Source organism: Peromyscus californicus, unplaced genomic scaffold (genome assembly GCF_007827085.1).
Source record: "Peromyscus californicus insignis strain IS unplaced genomic scaffold, ASM782708v3 Scaffold_7__1_contigs__length_154581171, whole genome shotgun sequence".
In the NCBI taxonomy this organism is placed as follows: Eukaryota; Metazoa; Chordata; class Mammalia; order Rodentia; family Cricetidae; genus Peromyscus; species Peromyscus californicus.
In genome coordinates this window covers 101,213,852-101,235,135 of record NW_026294595.1, presented here as the reverse complement: position 1 = coordinate 101,235,135, position 21,284 = coordinate 101,213,852, and the positions used below count along the sequence as shown (strand labels likewise).

The 21,284-nt window shown below is 47.2% G+C and overlaps 2 protein-coding genes across 2 annotated transcripts in view; one reads left to right on the top strand and one right to left on the bottom strand.

The window, feature by feature from the left end:
• Window positions 1-283: 283 nt before the first annotated feature.
• Window positions 284-21,121, top strand: Usp50 (ubiquitin specific peptidase 50). The gene is made up of 8 exons (XM_052723701.1): window positions 284-363; window positions 889-989; window positions 2,358-2,811; window positions 3,064-3,259; window positions 4,882-5,091; window positions 7,095-7,237; window positions 12,013-12,145; window positions 17,421-21,121. Exons 1-8 carry the CDS (start codon window positions 284-286, stop codon window positions 17,610-17,612), a joined length of 1,509 nt encoding a protein of 502 aa, XP_052579661.1. The 3' UTR covers window positions 17,613-21,121.
• Usp8 (ubiquitin specific peptidase 8) overlaps window positions 20,386-21,284 on the bottom strand; it is a 57,550-nt gene continuing 56,651 nt past the window's right edge. The window contains exon 19 of the mRNA XM_052722906.1: window positions 20,386-21,257. Within this exon, the coding sequence (XP_052578866.1) occupies window positions 21,072-21,257 (186 nt within the window). The 3' untranslated portion in view covers window positions 20,386-21,071. The remainder of the gene's footprint in view (window positions 21,258-21,284) is intronic.

The following is a 21,284-nucleotide window of genomic DNA, read 5'->3' as shown; positions in this document are numbered from 1 at the left end:
CCTGCGTGGGACAGAGAAGCCAAGTGATTGGTCCTAAGGGTTCTTTGCTGCTTTCCGCTGTTGCTCGGCTGCCTCAGTAGATCTGCTCAGGGAAGAGCAGGCCAGCAGCAGCAGGGTCCCAGCACAGGTGCGTTCCCAGGTCACAGTTAGAGTGAGGATGCCATCCTCTTCCCCAGTCTGAAGCACATGTCTGAGCTCAGAGAAGCATGCGTGCCCGTCAGGTCATAGCTTGTAAGTCTTATAATAAGCCTGTGTGCTACAGGTCATGTGTCCATGTCTCACCATGTCTCCTTCCCAAGAAGGAGTACTGGTGACTGCACTGCAGTGTGCACTGGAATCAGAAAAGCCGTCTTCCTCCACAGAGTGAGAGATGTTCTGCTAGGGACCATGAGAGCAGGGTTGCCATAGTGCCTACTAATCCAGGGGACGAATATCTGTGTGTGTGCTTGTGTTTGGCATACGGGTACTTGAGCGATGGAGGGAGAGCCCTGATGTGGACAGTCGGTTCTCAGAAAGTTGACCTTTCAAACACATCTCAGACAAACAAACGCCGGTATCCCTTGACAACACACTGGAACCTTGGGGTGAAAGGAGATGATTATGATGCAAGGAAAGGACCAAGGTGGCCCAGGCCTCAGTCAGATGAACTCAGTCTGCAGCAACCACGAGGGGGAGAGCATTCACATTGTTTAAAAAACCAAACAAAACAGAAAAAAAGGCCAGGGAAACAGTCTTGGAGAAATGAAGTTTAAAGGATCAAACTTAGCTCCTGAGTAGAAGCGAAAACCCACCGTGCTCCCATTAAAATGACTTCTCAGCGGCCATTCCCGGCAGATGACTTCCGGGTCTACTGTGTCCTGTGAGCCTCTATGTACTGTGCCTTCGTAGGTACCGTAGGGATGGGGGAAGAGCCTTACCCAGAGGAGTTGGGGCACGTGTTGCATTTGGGAGGGCTCTGCTGGATTTGACCTGTGAAGGACCCCGAAAAGGTAACATTCATGTACTTCCTAAGCGGGCAGTCCAAGGCCTCTGTGACGTCAGTGAGTAAAAGTGCAAACGGCCCTCCATGTATCGGAGCACTTTTCAGACAGGTGTACCTGTGAACACAAGTACTGAGTGAGGCGGCCGGATCATGGGACACCCGTTTTAGATTCAGGACATGGAAAGAAAAATCATAAAGAACAAAGGTGTTGAGTGACCCTGCTGGAAAAGGTCACATACAAACAGGAAGCTGCCTAGGGAAAGGAGGCCTCCTGGAGCCTGCTGCTCGTCCCTGCAAGTCAGGCAGGTGTTCCAATCCCGACTCTTACCATTAAGCGAGCCTAAATAAGTCAGTGTATTTTTTTTTTAAGATTTTTTTTTATTTTATGTGTGTGAACGTTTTGCCAGCATGTAAGTGCACCAAAGCAAAGCAGTGCCCTTGGAGGTCAGAAGAGGGCATCAGATTCCCTGCAACTGGAGTTACAGACACTTGTGACCTGCCATGTGGGTGCTGGGAAGTGAGCCAGGGACCTCCGAAAGAGCGCTGAGTGCTCTTAACTGCTGAGCCAACTCTCCAGCCCCCACTGCATTCTTTTTTTTTAAAGATTGATTGATTGATTGATTGATTGATTATGTATACAGTGCACTGCCTGCATGTATGCCTGCAGGCCAGAAGAGGGCGCCAGATCTCATTACAGATGGTTGTGAGCCACCCTGTGGGTGCTGGAAACTGAACTCGGGACCTCTGGAAGAGCAGTTGGTGCTCTTAACCTCTGAGCCATCTCTCCAGTCCCCCCCCCCCCCACTCCCCACTGCATTCTTTTAAAAGCTATCATTCACTATGTAATCTAGGACCGAGCATGGCACCTGCATAACTCTTACAACCACCCTACAAGGGAGGTACAGCATTCCTTGTGTGGTAGACACTAGGTTAAAATCCTTCGGTACTTGATAGAGAGTAGTGTGACAGAAAATTCATTAAGAATCCTCCCCAGCCGGGCGATGGTGGCGCACGCCTTTAATCCCAGCACTCGGGAGGCAGAGCCAGGCGAGTTCGAGGCCAGCCTGGTCTACAGAGTGAGATCCAGGACAGGCACCAAAACTGCACAGAGAAACCCTGTCTCAAAAAACAAAAACAAAAACAATCCTTCGCAGCAGTGTCATAGCTGTGCACACCCTTAATCCCAGCACTCAGGAGGCAGAGGCAGGGGGATCTCTGTGAGTCCGAGGCCAGTCTGGTCTTCATAGCCAATACTGGGCCAGCCAGGGATACATAGGGAGACCCTATCTCAAAACAAAACGAGCAAAACCCCCTTCTTGCCAAGCTGGTGGCAGGTAACAGCTGACTTTGAGATGTGAAGCAAGAGAGCTGTGAGTTCGGAGGCTGCCTGGGTCCCAGGAGCTTGCCTCCCAGCCACACAAGCACTTACGTCCCAGGAGCTTGCCTCCCAGCCACACAAGCACTTACTTCCTAAGCCTGGGTCCCAGGAGCTTGCCTCCCAGCCACACAAGCACTTACTTCCTAAGCCTGGGTCCCAGGAGCTTGCCTCCCAGCCACACAAGCACTTACTTCCTAAGCCGAGGGGCCTCGCTGTCACCCTCACTCACTCCTCCCCGGAAACCCTTTCCTTCCATATGGCCACACAGCGCGGAGTGTGCAGATTATGACTCCCTGCCAGAGTCTGAGACCCAGCCACACTTCCAGGGCGTGACAGGACTGCGGAACCTGGGCAACACCTGCTACATGAACGCCATCCTGCAGTGTCTGTGCAGTATCTCTCCGCTGGTGGAGTACTTCCTCTCCGGAAAGTACATCACCGCTCTTCAGAAGTAAGAGGCATTCTTCCCTGAGCTCTGCCCCACCCCAGGTCCCCGAGGAAGGACCTGCTGGAGTCCTTGTGAAGGGCTGTACAAGCCCGGGCACTGTAGGTCCCTCGATAGCACATCAGGGAGGAGCCCAGCAGGGAGGGCAGACAGAACTGATGCAGGGGCATGGACTGGTCCTGGGCTTCCATAACTGGGGCTTCGCTTTTCATTAAACCAGCAGGCAATATTTGCCCTTTGACCCTCTCTTCTTCCCAGGGACTGCAGTGACGTCACCACCGCCTTTGCCTACCTGATGACAGATATGTGGCTTGGGGACTCAGAGTGTGTCTCCCCAGAGATATTTCTGTCGGCTCTTGGCAGTCTTTACCCGGCTTTTCTGAAAAAGACACAGCAAGATGCACAGGAGTTCCTGATTTACGTCCTCAATGAGCTTCATGAAGCTTTGAAAAAGGTAAGAACTAAGTGCCTGGAGCTAGGAGATGTGCGCCTTTATCAGAAAATCTGCTTGTGTGTGTGTGTGTGTGTGTGTGTGTGTGTGTGTGTGTGTGTGTGCGTGTGCGTGTGCATGTGTGTCTCCTGCCTTGCACTGAGTAGGGCAGGGCTCTGGGTGCTGAGGGTCCTGACAAAAATGTCCGGGTTAGGATATTTGTTGTTTATTGGTTGATGTGCTTTTTTTTCACTTAAAAATATTTTTTTAATTTTTATTTTATGTGCATGTATGTCTGTGTACTACTTGCTTGCCAGGTTCTCATGGAGGCCAGAAGGGGTATCAAAGCCCCTGTAACTGGAGTTAACAGGCAGTTAAGAGCCGCCACGTGGGTATTGGAAGAGCAGCCAGTGCTCTTAACCATTGAACCATCTCTCCAGCTCCTGAAATGTTTTTTTTTAAATATCTATTTTTATTTTATTTTTTTCTGAGACAGAGTCTTAACTGTGTCCAGCAGGTATATGACTCAACAATCTTCCTGCCTCAGCCCCCTTTTCCAAGTGCAGGTAATACAGGAGAGATCTGAAATACTCACATTCCAGCTTTTCTTGGAATTTGACAGATGGCCAATAGCCCAACAGTACTCCAAATTTGCTCAGACATTCAAGGGGTATTAGCTCAAATGGTTCAGCAGAAATCAAGTAGCTCAAAAAAGCCTCCAACCCAACAAGAAGGCAAAGCCCTGGGCAAACTGACCAGGAGAGATTTACCTGAGTTCAAAACAATGTGTCTAACTACTGGTTCGCTTTGCTGAATTCGGGTCTGAAGCAGCTCACGCTGGCTGAAACCAAAAATCAGAAGCCCCCCAGGAAAGCGTTCTAGGGGACATATGGGGCCTGTTGAATCTTCCCTCTCCACTCAGGGCCAACTTGCTTGCAAGTGCCAGCCTAGCTTGCCAAATTATTACCAACGCTCTTACAGGGTCAAAGCCTTAGCAAGCTCGGTTCAGCCTCCACCTCCTTCAGTAGGACAATCAGAGACAGTAACACTGGGAAGACCCAAGAGGTCCATCCTGTGGGGCTAGACTGGGAAGAGAAACCAATAAAAAGGTTCAGTGGTCCCCATGTCAACTTTGGGGTAATGACATGGGGTTTACGTTTAAACAGGTGGCTAGAACTATACATAACTAAGAGTCTGCTCAAAGCGAGTCCCGCCCGTCACCGACCCCTCATTATTTCCGTGCCCATCTTTCTTACAAGACAGTAAGATAAGTTGTTGCAACTGTGCTTAATCTCTTCTGGGAGACCAGCTCTTCCTCCACCCACACCAGGCTTCGTTCAGCCTTGAGAGCAGCAATCCAGTATCTCAAGGACCATCGTTTTTAATATTCTGATAGCCAAAGGGAGGGCACAAATGCCTCTCCTTGAAGTATCTCTTCTCCTGCCAGGGCAATTCTTATCATCCTTTAGTTTCATCTAGAAAGGGAAATAGCTGAGTTGTCAAATATCACACCTGGTACATGCTGCCACGGTCTAAGTGTTCTGGCTGGATCCAAACTGTTTTCTGGTCAAAATAGGAAAAGCAGCCTATTTTGCATGGTTCTTATAACCACTAGATGACCAAGAGGAATTTGTCCCTTTCCACAGCACTGCCAGAGAAGAGCACATGAGCAAAGATCTTCCCAACGATGCTGCAGGAAGGTGATGGCCAGCGAGACGTCCATCGTCACCCGGCTGTTTGAAGGACAGCTCAGTTACAGCATCACATGTTTAAAGTGTGAGAACTGCACCTACAGGAACGAAGTTTTCACCGTCCTCTCCCTCCCCATCCCATCCGAGTGTGAATGCTCCCTTCAGGTAGGAGCCCCAGCTCCTGAATACATGTTCTGGTTTTTCTTGTTGTGTCATCCAGGCCAGCCTGGGACATTGGGCTCAAGTAACCCTGCCTGAGTCTTACAGACAGTGCGATTACAGTCATGGCTGTGATTTCCTACAATTTTAGTAGGAGACGGCTGTTGTATGCCTTAAAGATATAAATAAAGTCCATGAATGAACAGCATTTTTTTATTTTTTGGAAAAGCAACCTATGGTTAATAGTTACTGTAAATTTAGTTGTATTTCTAGAGGTACTCAAGACAAAGCCTCACTTAAAATTATAAATATGGGTGAGGTTTATTCAGTCTCTTGAGATGGGGAGTTTGTGACCTTATGACTCACTCCCACCTCCATACTCTATACTTACGGCTGGGACTAGCTATAATGGACTCTTTTATAAAGATTGATTTTTATTACACAGTGTATGCATGTTTGCCTGAATGCATTTCTGTGCACCCTGTGCATGCTTGGTGCCCAAGAAGGCCAGAAGAGGGCATCAGATCCCCTGGAACTGCAGTTAAAAACAGTTGTGAGCCACCACATGGGTGCTGAACCTGGATCCGCTGCAAGAGCAGCCAGTGTCTTAACCTTTCAGCCTCTCCCCAGCCCCTAAGACTCTTTCAGTCTTACCCTTTGGATGGAAGCTGTGGGCTCTGTTGGGAAGAGAGAGGGATCTGGTGACTTGGTTTGCTTCTCTGATTTCCTTCACCACAGTGCTCAGAACTAATCTCTAAGTGGGGAGGTGGGTTGATGTGGATACAGTAGAGGAAGGAAGTGGCTGGTCAGAAGCAATCAGGAACCAGGGAACACTTTTCTTGCAGAGTTTCGCACAAATTTTTCTTTTGAGATTGAGAAAACATCTGCTGGCAGTAGTTTTCCTATGTATAGTCGGGGAACAGAGCCCTATTACTTTTTATTTTGTTTTCCCTTAGATCAAAAGGCTAAAGATTACTGGAAAGAACTCCAGAGTCTTGAGGGAAGCACTGGCAGGTCTAAGGAAACAGTCTGTACCCGCCCCCCTCCTCTAAACCAAGAGCTTGCAGAAGCAGGGCCTGGCTAGAGAAGTCATCTCCTGGGGTGTGCACTCTGACTCATCTACTGTAAATTTGTCACCTCAAACCATGGGATATGATCGATTTTCAAAATGCTCTCCCCTCTGTTGAGTCAGCAGATTTATAACAGAAAACAGATGTCTGATTTGTTATTAGGAATTTCAAAGTCTGTATTATTCTGAAATAAACCAGAAAAGTTAAAGTGATAATTCATAGATTATTAGTGGGAAAAGAACCTAAGCCCATCTCAGCAGCTCGGTGAAAAAGCATCACTTGTTGCTAGCCAGATTTTTATTTATTATTCTTAAGACAGGGTCTCACTGTGTAGCCCTGGCTGACCTGGAACTTGGTATGCAGATCAAGCTAGCTTTGACTTGAAGAGCACCTTCTGTGTCTGGATGAAAGGTGTGAGCCACCAGCCCCAGCTCAAAAAACAAACCCCAGCTCAAAAAACAAAAAAAACGTACTAGGTAGATTTTACAGGACTCAGGTGGTAGAGCATCATAACTCCTGGGTCTGTTCCTTAGAAAAACTCCCAGAAGCACATTTATACAACTCTTCAAAGTTGTTGTTTGGGGGGAGGGAGGGTTCTGTGTTTTTTTTTTGTCTTTTTTTTGAGACAGGGTTTCTCTGTGTAGTTTTGGTGTCTGTCCTGGATCTCACTCTGTAGACCAGGCTGGCCTCGAACTCACAGAGGTCCACCTGGCTCTGACTCCTGAGTACTAGGATTAAAGGCGTGCGCCACCACTGCCAGGCTCCAAAGTTTTATGGTTTTGTTTGTGTGTTTGTTTGAGAGATAAGGTCTCCTTGTATTAGGATCCTCCGGCCTCCACCTCCAATGGGCTGTGATTCTGGACGAACACAAACAACTCCTGCTATACTCTAATGTCAGCAGGGATCCCTGGTCACCAAGTGCTCTTTCTCCCCCAACAGGACTGTCTCCAGTGTTTTTTCCAACAAGACACATTGACCTGGAACAACCAAATCCACTGTTCTTTTTGTGAAATCAAGCAAGAAACAGCTGTGAGGTCCACTATTTCCAAAGCACCAAAAATACTTGTTTTTCACTTAAAAAGGTGTGTGGGTTTTGATATCGTGTGGGCAGATGGTTTTCAACAATCTTACTGAGACGTCATCCACATACTAACAGTTTATCCATTTAATATGTAGCTTGTTCTAAAATCAGTGGCCAAGTGGGTGCTTAGCTGCAAAGTGTCCCGGGTTTAGTCCTCAGGGTCAGAGAAGTGAAAAATGAAGAGTCCAATCCATGTGCTGGACTGGATTTCAGTTTAATATGAAATTTCTTTTAAATTTTGTAATACATGCAACATGAAATCTATCATTTTGATCATTTCAAGTGTGTAATCCATTTGCATTAATTACCCTTACACTGTTAAATGCCAACCGCCACAATTTCCAGAACTTTTCAATACACCAGACAGAAGCCCTGTTCCCATTAAGCAATACCTTCACGTTTCCCCTCTCCCTCCTTCGTACTTCTCTAATGAATCTTCTGTTGATGTAGATTTACCTGTTCATTCACTAGCGTGACTGTGCCGGCTAGTGTTATGTTAGCTTGAAACAAGCTAGAGTCATCTGAGGAGGGAACCTCAATTGAGAAAATGCCTCCATAAAATCAGGCTCTAGGCAAGCCTGTAGGGCATTTTCTTAATTAGTGATTGATAGGGGAGGCCCAGCCCACGGTGGGTGGTGCTGCTTCTGAGCTGCTGGTCCTGGGTTCTTTATGAAAGCAGGCTGAGCAAGCCATGATGAGCAAGCCAGCAAGCAGCATCCCTCCGTGGCCTCTGCATCAGCTCCTGCCTCCAGATTCCTGCCTTGAGTTCCTGTCCTGACTTCCCTCAATGATCAACTGAGATGTAGAATGGTGAGCTAAGTCAACCCTTTCCTCCCCAAGTTTCTTTGGTCATGATGTTTCCTCAGAGCAATAGTAACCCTAAGACAGAGCTTGGTACCAGGGTAATGGGGTATTGCTGTGACAGACTTGATCATGTTATGGGGAGGATTGTAGGACTTTGGAACTTGGGGCTAGAAAAGCCAGTGAGTGTGGAGAGCTCAGTGGGCTATTTTGTAGGACCTTGGAAGATAAGGATGTTGAGAGCGCTGGAGACGATGGAGGCCTGACTTGTGAAGTTCCAGAGGGAAGTTGAGAGCTATTTAAAGACTAAGTTGGGCGGTGGTGGTGCACGCCTTGATTCCCAGCACTGGGGAGGCAGAGCCAGGTGGATCTCTGTGAGTTTGAGGCCAGCCTGGGCTACAGAGAGAGATCCAGGAAAGGCACCAAAACTATGCAGAGAAGCCCTGTCTCAAAAAAACCAAAAACCAAGACGGTCAGGGCTGCTGCATATTTGCTATTGTGAATTAGCTCTGTGTTCTGGTCAGCTGGGGCTGAAAACTCAGCCGTGATTAACAAGACCCAGGGCCACGGCTGTGAAACCTCTGCTTGCTGTGACTACTGATGATGGCTGGCTGGACGTGAGAAGTTAACAGTGATTAAAGAGACCAGTGTCCCTGGGTGAAACTGAGAAGTTTCCTCAGAGTCAGTTAGCCCACAGAAGCCGTGTTCCATAGGAGGCCAAGGTTGTACCTTGTGCTACCATCTGAACTTGGTGATGTGTAAGAGTCTCCCATGTGGTACTGGTTTTGAAGCCATGAAGGGGTCATGGAGAACAGCTGAGGCTTGGTGCTGCAAGAGGCCACTGGTGAAGGTCTAGCCTCAGTGGCAACTGAAGCCCAAGGATTGAAGGGGTCAGGGTGAGAAGTCTGTTTCACATTGTAATTTTAATATGAGATATTGGAAACAACAAGAAAGGAAAGGTTATGTTTAATAAATGATGTGTTTGTGTGTGGGCAAGGGATCACTTGTGCTAGTTTGTTTTTGTATCATCTTGCCACAAGCTATAGTCATCTGGGAGGGGGAACCTCTATTGAGAAAATACCTCTATAAGATCAGGCTGTAGGCAAACCTGTAGGGTATTTTCTTAATCAGTGATTGACTGGGGAGGCCCCAGCCCATTGTGAGTGGGGTCAGCCCTAGGCTGGTGGTCCTGAACTCTGTAAGAAGGCAGGTGGAGCAAGCCATGAGAAGCAAGCCAGTAAGCAGCATCCTCCATGGCCTCTGCATCAGCTCCTGCCTCCATGTCCCTGTCCTTGTTTGGGTTCCTGCCCTGCCTTCCTTCCTTGATGAACTGTAATGTTGAAGGAGGAGCCAAGTTAAACCCTTTCCTCCCCAAGTTGCTTTGGTCATGGTGTTTCCTCACAGCAATAGTAACTCTAACCAAATCAGTGATGTTGGATAGTGGCGGCATTAAAGGCATGCACCACTGCCACCGGGTCCTATTGGTTATTGATAATGAACTTAAACAGGGCAGGATCCTGGAGACAGGAGCTAATGCAGAGGCCATGAAGGGGTGCTGCTTACTGGCTTGCTCCTCATGGCTTGCTCAGCCTGCTTTCTTATAGAGCCGAGGACCAGCAGCCCAGGGGTGGCACCACCCACCATGGGCTAGGCCCTCCCCCATCAATCACTAATATAAGTGAGATAGCATTTAACTCACTCATGCTATGGTAATTTGGTGGTAGAATATATTTCTTAGAAGTGAAGTTGAAGGCCAGAGAGCTAGCTCAGTGGTTATCCCCCCCCATGACCTAGGTTTGACCTTTGGGAGCCATGATGGGAGGATGAGAGAAGCAGTCTTCTCTAAGTTCCCTCCACATGTGCACTTGGCCCACAATCCCTTCTCGCCAAGTTCTATGGCCCCATTAAGGAGCTTTGGCTTTGAGTTTATTAAGATAGATTTCCACACGGGCTGGAGAGATGGCTCAGCAGCTAAGAGCACTGGCTGCTTGTGCACAGGGCCAGGGTTTGGTTCCATCATGGCCCACCACCTCTAACTCCAGGTCCAGGAGATCCAAGGCCCTATTCTGACCTCCACCGGCAATAGGCACTCATGTGGTATACACGCATACACAAGGGCAAAACACTTATGTACATAAAACTTCAAAATAAGTGAACCTCTTAAAAATACATATTTACACATATGAAATTATTTTGTATATGAAATTGTACAAACGCATACAGTCAAATCTGTGACAACCAATGTATCAACATCTGTCACTCCAGAAAATTCTCTGATGGTTCTTTACCACCATGCTCTCCCTCTGCCATAAACCCAGGGAATTAAAGTATGTGGATGCCTCCCTCTGTGCGAGTGCTGTGTGTACGCCCATGTGGGCCGAAGGCTGATGTCTGGTGTCTTCCTCAGTCACTTTCGGGTATCAAGGCAGTGTCTCTGGCTTGAACCCTGAGCTCACCAATTTGGATAATCCAGTTAGCCAGCTTGTGCTTAGGGTCTCTGTCTCCTGAGTGCCGAGGTTACAGGTGGGCCACATGCCACCTGGCGTTGACATGGGTGCCAGATATCTAAACTCAGCTCCTTATGTTTGCACGGCAAACCCCTCTACCCCTGACCCACCCCCACAGCCCACCCCAGGGAATGACTCATCTGTTTCCGTCCCCACGGTTTGGCCTCTTAGAACACCCTACATCATGATGCTTTGAGCCTTGAGCCTGGCTCCTCTCACTGATAGAAGGCTTTTGAGGTGGCCTGTGTAGTATGTGGTAGGTCCTTGTTGTTGTGGTGTTCTAATCCACTTTGTAGATGTATAATTATTTCTCCATTAGCCAGCTGGTAGACATTGGCCTTGTTTTCACTGGGGCAAATGTGAAAAAAGCCAGTGTTGTGTGGCATGAATATCCCGTGTATAAAACACTTCATGTTTCCGGGGATGATCCCTGCCTAGGAGACCAGGTCACAGGGTGTCTTAGGGTTTTATGCTGTGAAGAGTCACCATGACCACAGCAGCTCTTATAGAGGACAACATGTAATTGGGGCTGGCTTATAGTTCAGAGGTTTAGTCCATCATCATCATGGCAGGAAGCATGGTAGCCAACAGGCAGACATGGTGCTGGAGAGGTAGTTGAGTTCTACATCTGGATCCTCAGGCAGCAGAGGGACAGTGACACTGGCCCTTCCTTTAGCTGCTGAAACCTCGAAGCCCACCCCCAGTGACCCACTTCTAACAAGGCCACTCCCTATGGGCCTATGGGGGCCGTTTTCATTCAAACTACCACACAGGGCATCCCCTTAGTTTTGGGGAATAGGGTTTCCTGCTTTATGGTCCAAGAATAACCCATTTCATCTAGTAATTCCCCTGCCTCATACCTAAATCAGCACATTTTCCTGAGTGAACATTTTTTTAAAAAGTTCTGAATGATTCTGGTAAGAGCTTAGATTTGGTGACTTCTACCGTGAAAGATTTGAACAGAATTTCTTACTAAAAAAAACATTGGATTTAGATTTAGATCTCAGCTTTGAAACCAGGATGCTAACAGTGCCAACACCAAGACAGGAGCCAGGTGTGGTGGCGCACGCCTTTAATCTCAGCATTCTGGAGGCAGAGGCAGCTGATTTTGGGGTGTGAGGCCAGCCTGGACTATACAGTTCTAGGTCAGTCAAGGCTACATAGTGAGACTCGGGGGAGAGGAGGGAGGGAGGGGAGGGAGGTCCGGAGAGGAGAAAGCAAGCTTGCCTTGCTCTCTCCACACCAGGCGAGGTTTGGTGAGGTCTACACTGTCTCTCGTTGACTCATTTTGGTGAGGCCAATGGGTTTGCCATTTATAAATGTATTACAATGAGGAAGTAATTTATATACCAGATAATTATCTCAAAAGTTACTCTAACTGTACTTGGAATGTATCTAGACATGTGGACCCCATTCATAAGTGGCTTACAAACTTATTTTGAATTTCATGCATTTGTTATTTCTTCAGGTTTGACATCCAGGGTACAGTAAAGAGGAAGCTGAGGACAGACGTCCGTTACCCACTCATGAACTTGGACCTCACGCCTTACATCTGTCCAATTTTCCGGAAACATCCTAAGTACAACCTCTGTGCAGTGGTGGTGAGTTTAATACTAAAACTCCTAATACTAAAGGATAGAACATCCTGTCTTCTGCCTCCTCCCTCCTTCCACTTGGTGGCCACGTGCACCCCTAGAGGTCAGGTCCATGTTAATAGTGTGCCTTGTGTAATCATGAAGCACTCTAGCCAGCACCCACACACCAGGAACAGTCCCAGGACTCCATGCTTGGCTGAAGCCTGTCCCAGGGGCTCCCTTTGGCTCTAAGTCAGCTATGATTGGTGCCGAGTCCTAGCAAAGGATTGGGTATGCCGTCCCCACAGTCCAGAATCTCCCGCATGAAACAGCCTGAGCAGAGAGTCATTCTCTGAGCTCCTGGATCATGGTGTGAGCTGTTGTGTCTGAGGGTGGGCGTCCTTCCAGAGTACAAGCCTGTCACAGGACCCTCTGATATGCTGAAATTGAATCTGCCAGTCCATCTTATTGCTCAGTAGTATATTGAAAAATGAAGTCAGATGTGGTGTTGTACACCACCAGCATTCATGAGGCAGAGCAGATCTCTTGAGTTCAAGGTCAGCCTGGTCTCCATAGTGTGTTCTAGGACAGCCAGGACTCATAAGTGAGACCTTGTCTCAGAAATATTAGATACAGAGGAGAAGGATTGTCTAGTCTTCCACATTCCATGGTTCAGAACCACCCTCAGACTTGCACAATGCTCACTTCTTATTCCCCTGTAGGCCGTCTGTCTCCTTTACAGCATTTACCCTTCCTCTCCACACAGCTATTTCCCCACCCTCTGAGGTTTGCAGTGGCTTCTTCCTCTCTCCCATCAGACGTAGATGCTAATTATTGTGAGTTTCGAAGGTGCTGTGTCCCGAGATCTGTTTCTGATTCAGGAAAACCAATTTTTTATTGTTTTGTTTTTGGTTTTTTTTTTTTTTTTTTTGGTTTTTTGAGACAGGGTTTCTCTGCGTAGCTTTGCGCCTTTCCTGGATCTTGCTCTGTAGCCCAGGCTGGCCTCGAACTCACAGAGATCCGCCTGCCTCTGCCTCCCGAGTGCTGGGATTAAAGGTGTGCGCCACCACCGCCCGGCCTTTTTTTTTTTTTTTTTTTAAATGTTCTTTGGGGTTTTGCCTGCATATTTGGCTGTGAGGATGCCACAGCCCCTAGAACTGGAGTTACAGACAGTTGTGAATTGCCACGATGGGTGTTTGGATCCTGGGCAAGCACTCTACCAACCCCCCAGTCCCCCCCCCCCCCCAGCTTTTTATTTGGACAAAAACAAGACTTTCTACAGGTGTTTAACAGAAACACCAGCATTCCCCTGTACCGCCACAAAGAGCCAGGCTGGTCCAGGATCCACAAAACGTTAGTTGGTTTCAATGTACAACACCATAAACTGTCACTGGTGGTGCACACCTATGATCTAAGCACTCAGCAGGTAGAGGCAGGACCAGAAGGTCAAGGTTATCCTCACCTGTATAAGCTTGAGGCTAGCCTGGGCCACATTAGACTGTCTTGAAAAACTGTTTTTTGAAGGAAAACACATATATTCTGAGTATACAATTTGGCAAGTTGTCCAGTGAGCACATCCATGCAGTAAGAACAGGGCTCATGCTGGGCAGTAAGTAACGCACGCCTTTAATCCCAGCACTTAGGAAGCAGAAGCAGGTGGATCTCTTGAGTCTGAGGCCAGCCTGGTCTACAGAGTTAGTTCCAGGACAGCCAGGGCTACAAAAAGAAACCTTTTCTGCGGGGGCAGGGGGAGGCTCAGCCATTACCATCAGTGTGTAATGGTCCTTATTCCTCTTCAGGTGCGGAAACCAGACCTCTAACACAGTAACTCTGCTTTATGCAAATGCATCCTGCAGTAGGTCCTCATGGGATCTGGTCCTTTTGCTCAAAATTGTTGTTAATTTCAGTTACAGTTCTACTATCCTATAGTTATACTATAGTTCATTCTCACCACTGGGTAGGCTTCCATTGCGTGAGTATTGCTGCACTTGCTCTTGCACGTTTTGGTGAACAGATGTACATGGACTTTTGGAGTCTATTTTTAGGAGTCGGTACTGGCGGGTGGGTATGCACATGCCAGCATTAGTAAACAGACTAGTGGCATTCCAAAGCAGTTGCTCATGTTCACCTCAGTAGCAGCAATGGGAAGTGTGGTCGCCTTAAGTTTCTGTTGTACTCGGGAGCTTCCTGTTGGGCCATCTAGCTGCTTGCGTGCGCGGTGGGACAGCACTTGAACTTGCTTCCTGGGTGCTGGGATTTCAGGTGTGTCCTAGCCTGTCCTACCGAGGTTTGTTTTCTGTGTCTTTTGCCTGTTTTTCTCTCCTGTTGTCTGTGTTTTCTTACTGTGTTACAGGTCTGAGTACAGACTGCTTGCCTGGCCTGTCTGCATCTCTAGGTTCACATCTGGGTAAAAAACCAATCTTTCCAAACTATAGCGATTTACTTCTTCACCTAACATGCCTCAGCAGGGGCACGTCAGGGCAATGACTCACCCAGAGGGGACACACGCCCACTGACCTAAGGCCCCCTCAGAAGTCCCCATCTATGAGGGTTCTACCATCTCACACTTTGGGAACAAGGTCTGCATATGTGGATCTATGGGTGGCACCGTTCCAGATCATAGTGTGTGTCTGTACTCAACACATACAGTCAATATCTGCCTGGCTGTAAACTTTTGGTCTTTCAGACTTAAAAATACTTATTTGGATAACTGTGAGCTTCTCTTAGGTGTGTACAATTCAGTGGGATTTGGTGTCTGCTTACATAGTTGTCCATTATCATCACAATTATTCTAGAACAGTTTCAGTATTCCTAAGAGTCTTCTCTACTCATGTCTTCTCCCCACCAGCCCCTGGCAGCTAGCCAGGGACTTCCTGTTTCTCTTGGTGTTCCACCTTAGGCACAGCACACAATGGAATCACACAACTGCCTCATGTTGGGTTTTTGTTTGAGACAGAATGTCGATATGTAGCCCTGGTTAGCCTGGTACTCATTCGGTAGACCAGGCTGGCCTTAAGTCCCTCTGCCTCTAAAGTAGGTTAAAGGAATGAGTGTTGTTTCTCAGCATACTTTTAAGGTTTCCCTGTGCTGTAGCATGTACTTTTGTTTCTTTTTGTTAACATTCTACTGTGTGAACATACCACATTTCATTCATTCATTGGGAATACTTGGGATGACTCTACTTTATGACTGGTACCATTAATGCTGCACACAGGGTTTTGTGTGGACAGTTTCTCCAAGAGGGAATTGCTAGACATATGCTAACTGTACACTTAACCCTTGAAGAGTCGTCAACTTGATTTCTAATGTGATAGTGCCATTTGCTCCACCACTACATCATGTTCCAGCTCACTCATTCTCCTTGCTTGTTATTAACCAGCTCTCAAAATAGTTAACCAAAAGCCAGGCGGTGGTGGCACACACATTTAATCCCAGTACTCGGGAGGCTGAGGCAGGCAGATCTCTGTGAGTGCAAGGCCACCCTGGTCTACAGAGTGAGTTCCAGGACAGTCATGGATACACTGAGAAGTTGTCTCGGAAAAAAAAAAAATTCTCTCTGTAATCTACCTACCTACCTAGCCATCCATCCGTCCGTCATCCACCTACCTACATCTATCTTATCTTATCTATCTATCTATCTATCTATCATCTATCTATCTATCATCTATCACCTACCTATCTTTATCATCTACCTACCTACCTAGGCTCTTGTAGCCCAGGCAGTTCTTGAACCACATCCCAAGTACTAGGATTACAAGATATTCACCATACTGGATAGCTTGTGGTTTTAAGTAGCATTTTCTTAATTACCTATGATGTTGAGCATCCTTCACATGCTTTGTCCCTGGTTGGTATTTTGTTTTTGGTTTTCTTTTTCAGGTAGTTTTCCCTGCTCGCTCAGTCTGGCTTCCTATGCTAGGATTTCAGCCACCATGCCTAGTGTTAATGGTTTCACATTTAAAAGATTATTTATGCATGTGTGGAGGCACATACATGGAGTGCGCATGTGGAGGTCAGAGGACAGCCTGCAAGGATCAGTCCTCCCACCATGTGGGTTCTACCCAGCTCAGGTCATCAGGCTTGATGGCAAGTGCCTTAGCCTGTCCTTCCATTGAGGTGTTTCTTGTTTTCTGGAACCTAAGCCCTGCTCTCCAGGGCTCCTATGTGGCCTCAGTTCGAGTGCTCTGGTTACCACCCACCTCCTTGTGCTCGGCAATCTGCTTCCTGCATTTTTATGATATGAAGAGACAAGATGGAGATTAAGGAAACGTAAATGGGTATCTGCCTCCTTTGTGCTGGTTCTGTAGTGCACAAGGTATCTCCTAAAGGCTGGAAGGGGCTGGATCAATGGCTCAGTGGCTAAGAGCACTGGCTGCTCTTGCAGAGGTCCTGGGTCTGGTTCCCAACACCCACATTGTGGCTCACAACCATCTGTGACTCCAGTTCCAGGGGACCCAAAACTCTCCTCTGGCCTCTGCATGCACCAGCACACACATGGTGCTCAGACATACATGCAGGGAAACATACATTAAATAAAAAAAGCTAGACATTTTCTTTTTGAGACAGGATCTCACTACATGATTCAAGCTTTCAACTTATGCAGCCATCTTGCCTCAACCTTCCAAGGGCCTCGGCCTCCTCAGCGGTTGATTTCAGCCGCCATGCCTAGTGTTAATGGTTTTATAGGATTTGAGGATTATAGGTATAAGCTACATCTGGCTTAGGACATGTTAAGTCTTCCTTCATGCTGTTCAGATGCAGGATTAGGGCCTGCAAGGCAAAAGCATTTCTAAGGTTGTCACTTGATGTTATTTTCTTTCCTTTTGTAAAAAGCCAGCTAGAATATATTTTAGGCCATGACGGTTGTTTGTTTTTTTGTTTGTTTTGTTTTGTTTTAACCACTACTCAGTTTTACTGTTGCAGCATTGAGTCACTGAGGCCAGGCTTCAGTTCCCAGCATACACAACCATTGGTATCTCCAGTTCTAGGGGATCCAATGCTCTCTTCAGGCCTCCATGGACACTGGGCATTATGTGGTGCAAATATGCAGGCTGAACACTCATATGTATAAATTACCTCAGAATTTTAAAAGCTTATATAGGTTGTCTGACTTCCTTTATAATTCTATTAAAGAGTTAATGAGTACAGTATATAAGCAATTCAAAGTCAGACTTTGTCTAAGACTTGACAAAACTATTTCCCCAGTATAAGAGACAACTTAAAAAGCTTTTTGGCCTTGTCATTTTTATTCTGTCAGAGCGTTTGCAGGTGGAAACCATGTCTTACACCCTTTCTTTCCTAGAACCACTTTGGTGATCTGGATGGTGGCCATTACACTGCCTTCTGCAAGAATGCAGTAACTCAGGCCTGGTACAGCTTTGACGATACCCGAGTCAGTGAGATTCCAGACACTTCAGTCCAAACGGCCACAGCCTATCTTCTGTTCTACAGCTGCCAACCCTTTTCCATCCCGATACAGACACGCAAGAGCTAGGACAGCGCTCCCGATCACTGCAAACAAGCCATCAGAAACTGCAGGGAAATGTGCTTTGTCAATTAAATCTTTACCACCCACTTCCATCGCTAAGGTCTGTAAGTCTCACAGACAGCCTCTATAAGACAAGTCTGCAGCATAAGGAGATAGGTCCCTGCTCGCTAAGGGCACATGGAAGCCATGCACTGCCATCACAAAGGGCGGCATGGAAGCCAGGCACTGCCATCACAAAGGGCGGCATGGAAGCCAGGCACTGCCATCACAAAGGGTGGCATGGAAGCCATGCACTGCCATCACAGGGGCACATGGAAGCCAGGCACTGCCATCACAAAGGGCGGCATGGAAGCCAGGCACTGCCATCACAAAGGGCGGCATGGAAGCCAGGCACTGCCATCACAGGGGCACATGGAAGCCAGGCACTGCCATCACTAAGGGCACATGGAAGCCAGGCACTGCCATCACAAAGGGCACATGGAAGCCAGGCACTGCCATCACAAAGGGCACATGGAAGCCAGGCACTGCCATCACAAAGGGCGGCATGGAAGCCAGGCACTGCCATCACAGGGGCACATGGAAGCCATGCACTGCCATCACTAAGGGCGGCATGGAAGCCATGCACTGCCATCACAGGGGCCCAGGAACTGCAGGTTTCAAAGGTCAATGTTTCATGCAGCGGGTTTCTATCATATTTCATAATTGTAAGTATCAAGTTATCTTCCAAAAAATTTTATACTTATTTTGTCCTATGTGGATGTGGAAGTCGGAGGGTAACCTGTGGAAGTTCATTCTCTTTTCCACTGTGTGGGTCCTGGGATTGAACTTGGGTCCTCACTGAGCCATCTAACCAGCCCAGCGCCAATAATTTCTGTTTACACAGGTGAGTGCATAGCTCAGTGGTAGGATGTTTCCTCAGCATCACTAGCACAGGGGAAAAGTTCAGTGCAAAAGTGACCCGAAGGGCTGGAGATGGCCCAGTGGCTCATAACAGCCTTTGCTGCTAGCAGAGGACCTGGGTTCAGTTGTTAGCACCCATAAGGTGTGTACACACACACACACACACACACACACCACTAATACATATAAATCTTAAGGACTTGAACCCATGCTCCAACCTTCCCCTGTAAGTTAAATAACTGCTCTCAGAATCTTTGTTTAGAAGAGACTCCGAAAACAATAAGGACTGCTGCACTGCCCCTGGCTGCCTTCCAGAACTTGAAGGTTAAGATCCTATTGCTGAGGACACCACATACTTCAGATACAGGACTTGAAGGACTCGAGCTGAAACCGACCTGGAAGCCTGCCCTTGAGGACTAGCTCTCGTAGTATCCCAGCATGCTATGTATGCTGCCAAGAGAGGAAAGCAATCAGTAGTCAGAGTCAGCTAGGACACCTATAAACCACAATGGCCAATGAGGCAAGAAACCCAGCAGGTGCGATGGTGGCACCTGTATCATGCGGACAGCCAACAGCTGTCTAATTGGACTAACCGGATTTAAACTGTTTAATAGGAGGGAATCCATGCCTGGTAAACTGAGTCAACTACCCATAACTGGTGAGGTGATGGGCCCTAGGGGAGAACCTCCTCCTGCCAGTGTAATTGCCAACTTTATCCTGAGTCCTATCCACAGGAAGTGCAGCTCCCAACTTCATCCTGAGTCCTACTATCCGCAGGAAGTGCAGCTCTCCACCCCCATCAAAGAAGCTTTCTGTGGCAGATGGAGACATCACAGAGGTCACTACTAATCACAGTGAGAACAAATGACCAAGTGATACCTGGCCCCAGAAGACACACCTACAGCACAACCTCTATATCTGCGGCTCAGGGAACATCTGGGAGGGGGGCAGGGCATCTGCTATGAGACAGTACCTTTGTACATGACCCATAAAATCTCACAAGGAGACTTGCACAGAGACACTACCAACTGACGTGCCAGCATAGATGGGGATAATCTTACAAGGTCCCATCCCTAGATGAAGAGCTACAGGCAATTAAAGCTACTTAAGAATGGAAAAATCGCCTAGCGGAGATGGTGCACACCTTTAATCCCAGCACTCGGGAGGCAGAGCCAGGCTGATCTCTGTGAGTTCGAGGCCAGCTTGGTCTACAGAGTGAGATCCAGGACAAGTGCCAAGACTACATGGAGAAACCCTGTCTTGAAAAACAAAAAACAAACAAACAAAAAAGAATCAATCTTCTCCAGGGATGAGAACCCTGACATGTTATACAATCTCAAATCGTTAGCTCTAAAAACATATGAGCAACACTTCTGGACTGAGCAGGGTATGTGTGTGAGAGAGAGAGAAACATAAGAAGTAATGAATTTGAAAGAGTTGGGGAACACAAGAGGCATTGAGAAGGTGAGGTGGAAACCCAACTTTGTTTAGTGTTCACCGATGTCCTGAGGAAGGTGAGGACTCCGCCGCCGCAGCTCTGGAGGACGGCCTGCTTCTCACCACAGTAGCTCACTTTACACATACACCAACTCCGCACTTGACCGCAACTCTTCAGAATTGGGAGGAGTCTGGGGGTTATTTGAACTGACTTCCAGCTCTTAAACCTGAGTACCACTTGTGGGGAGAGTGGAACTGAGTCCTCCCTCTACAGAATAACTAAAGCAGACATCAGGGTGGTGGCTGAAGTCTGTGTAAAAGCACTTAGGCAGGTGGACCTCTGTGAGTGCGAGGCCGGTTGGTGAGTTCTACAAAGCAAGACCCTGCCTCAAAACTAGGCGGGAAGGGAGGGGAGACAGAACACTTACAAGATTTCAAATGATTCTTTTTCATTAAGATTTTAATGTAGATGTAAATGAATCTTTTTAGAAAATTAAAGTCTCCATTTTTTCTTTTAGAATAAAGATTTAGTGCACAAATACAGCCCGGAGCCAACAGAAAAAGAGTTTTGCCTTGTCACTTCCCCAGGAAAGCCCTGCAGCTACCTAAAAAAGGCCAAAAGAGACCAACCAACACTCCTTTCTCGGCTTTCCACAGAAGGACATGTTCAACTATATACAGCGATCTGATGTGCAAGAGTGCAATAAATATGTACATATACATTCCTATCTGCGTTAGGTCATTCTAGAATATTCAGAGTGGATCAAGCTGGGACTAGAAATGAGAAAAGGCTATAGCAGCGAATAGGAAAATGAGGGTTACAATGGTTTGATACCAATAGAATAATAAATGTCTGGCTAATGAATTATTTTTAACTTTGGGGCAGACTAAAAAAGTTGTTTTGAAATAAATGATACCTGTAAGGGATGCTTACTATGATACTTGTTAAATGTCAGTTTTTTGTTGTTTGATAACAGCACTGACCTTATTATTGGTGCTAGTAACACAGCCCCCAGTATTCTGGAATTCCTCTACATAGCCAGTTGCAGTGATCCGTTATCTCTGTAAGCATTAGGAGATGTGCCTCTGTGGTTTGAAAACATCAACGCGCTCATAACCTACACCTCTTTATGTGGCTACATCAGTTATGCGTGGTCCCAGTGAAGTATAAAAGAGGATATAGGCTGCTGAGGACTTCACAGAAGACACAGAAATGTCGGAAACTTCATGGTCATCAAACTTAAACCAGCGCTGCCTGGCTGCGTTTTTACAGTAGGCAGTGTAGTGGCCTCCATCCAGCCCGCCGTAGTGGTTCTGTGGCAAGACAAAACAGACACCGAA

Excerpts from the sequence above, each read along its gene's own strand:
- Usp50 (XM_052723701.1), top strand. The coding sequence starts at position 284 with ATGTCTCCTTCCCAAGAAGGAGTACTGGTGACTGCACTGCAGTGTGCA. Across the intron at positions 2,812-3,063 it reads TACATCACCGCTCTTCAGAA|GGACTGCAGTGACGTCACCA; the intron begins GTAAGAGGCATT and ends TCTTCTTCCCAG. Across the intron at positions 12,146-17,420 it reads ACAACCTCTGTGCAGTGGTG|AACCACTTTGGTGATCTGGA; the intron begins GTGAGTTTAATA and ends TTTCTTTCCTAG.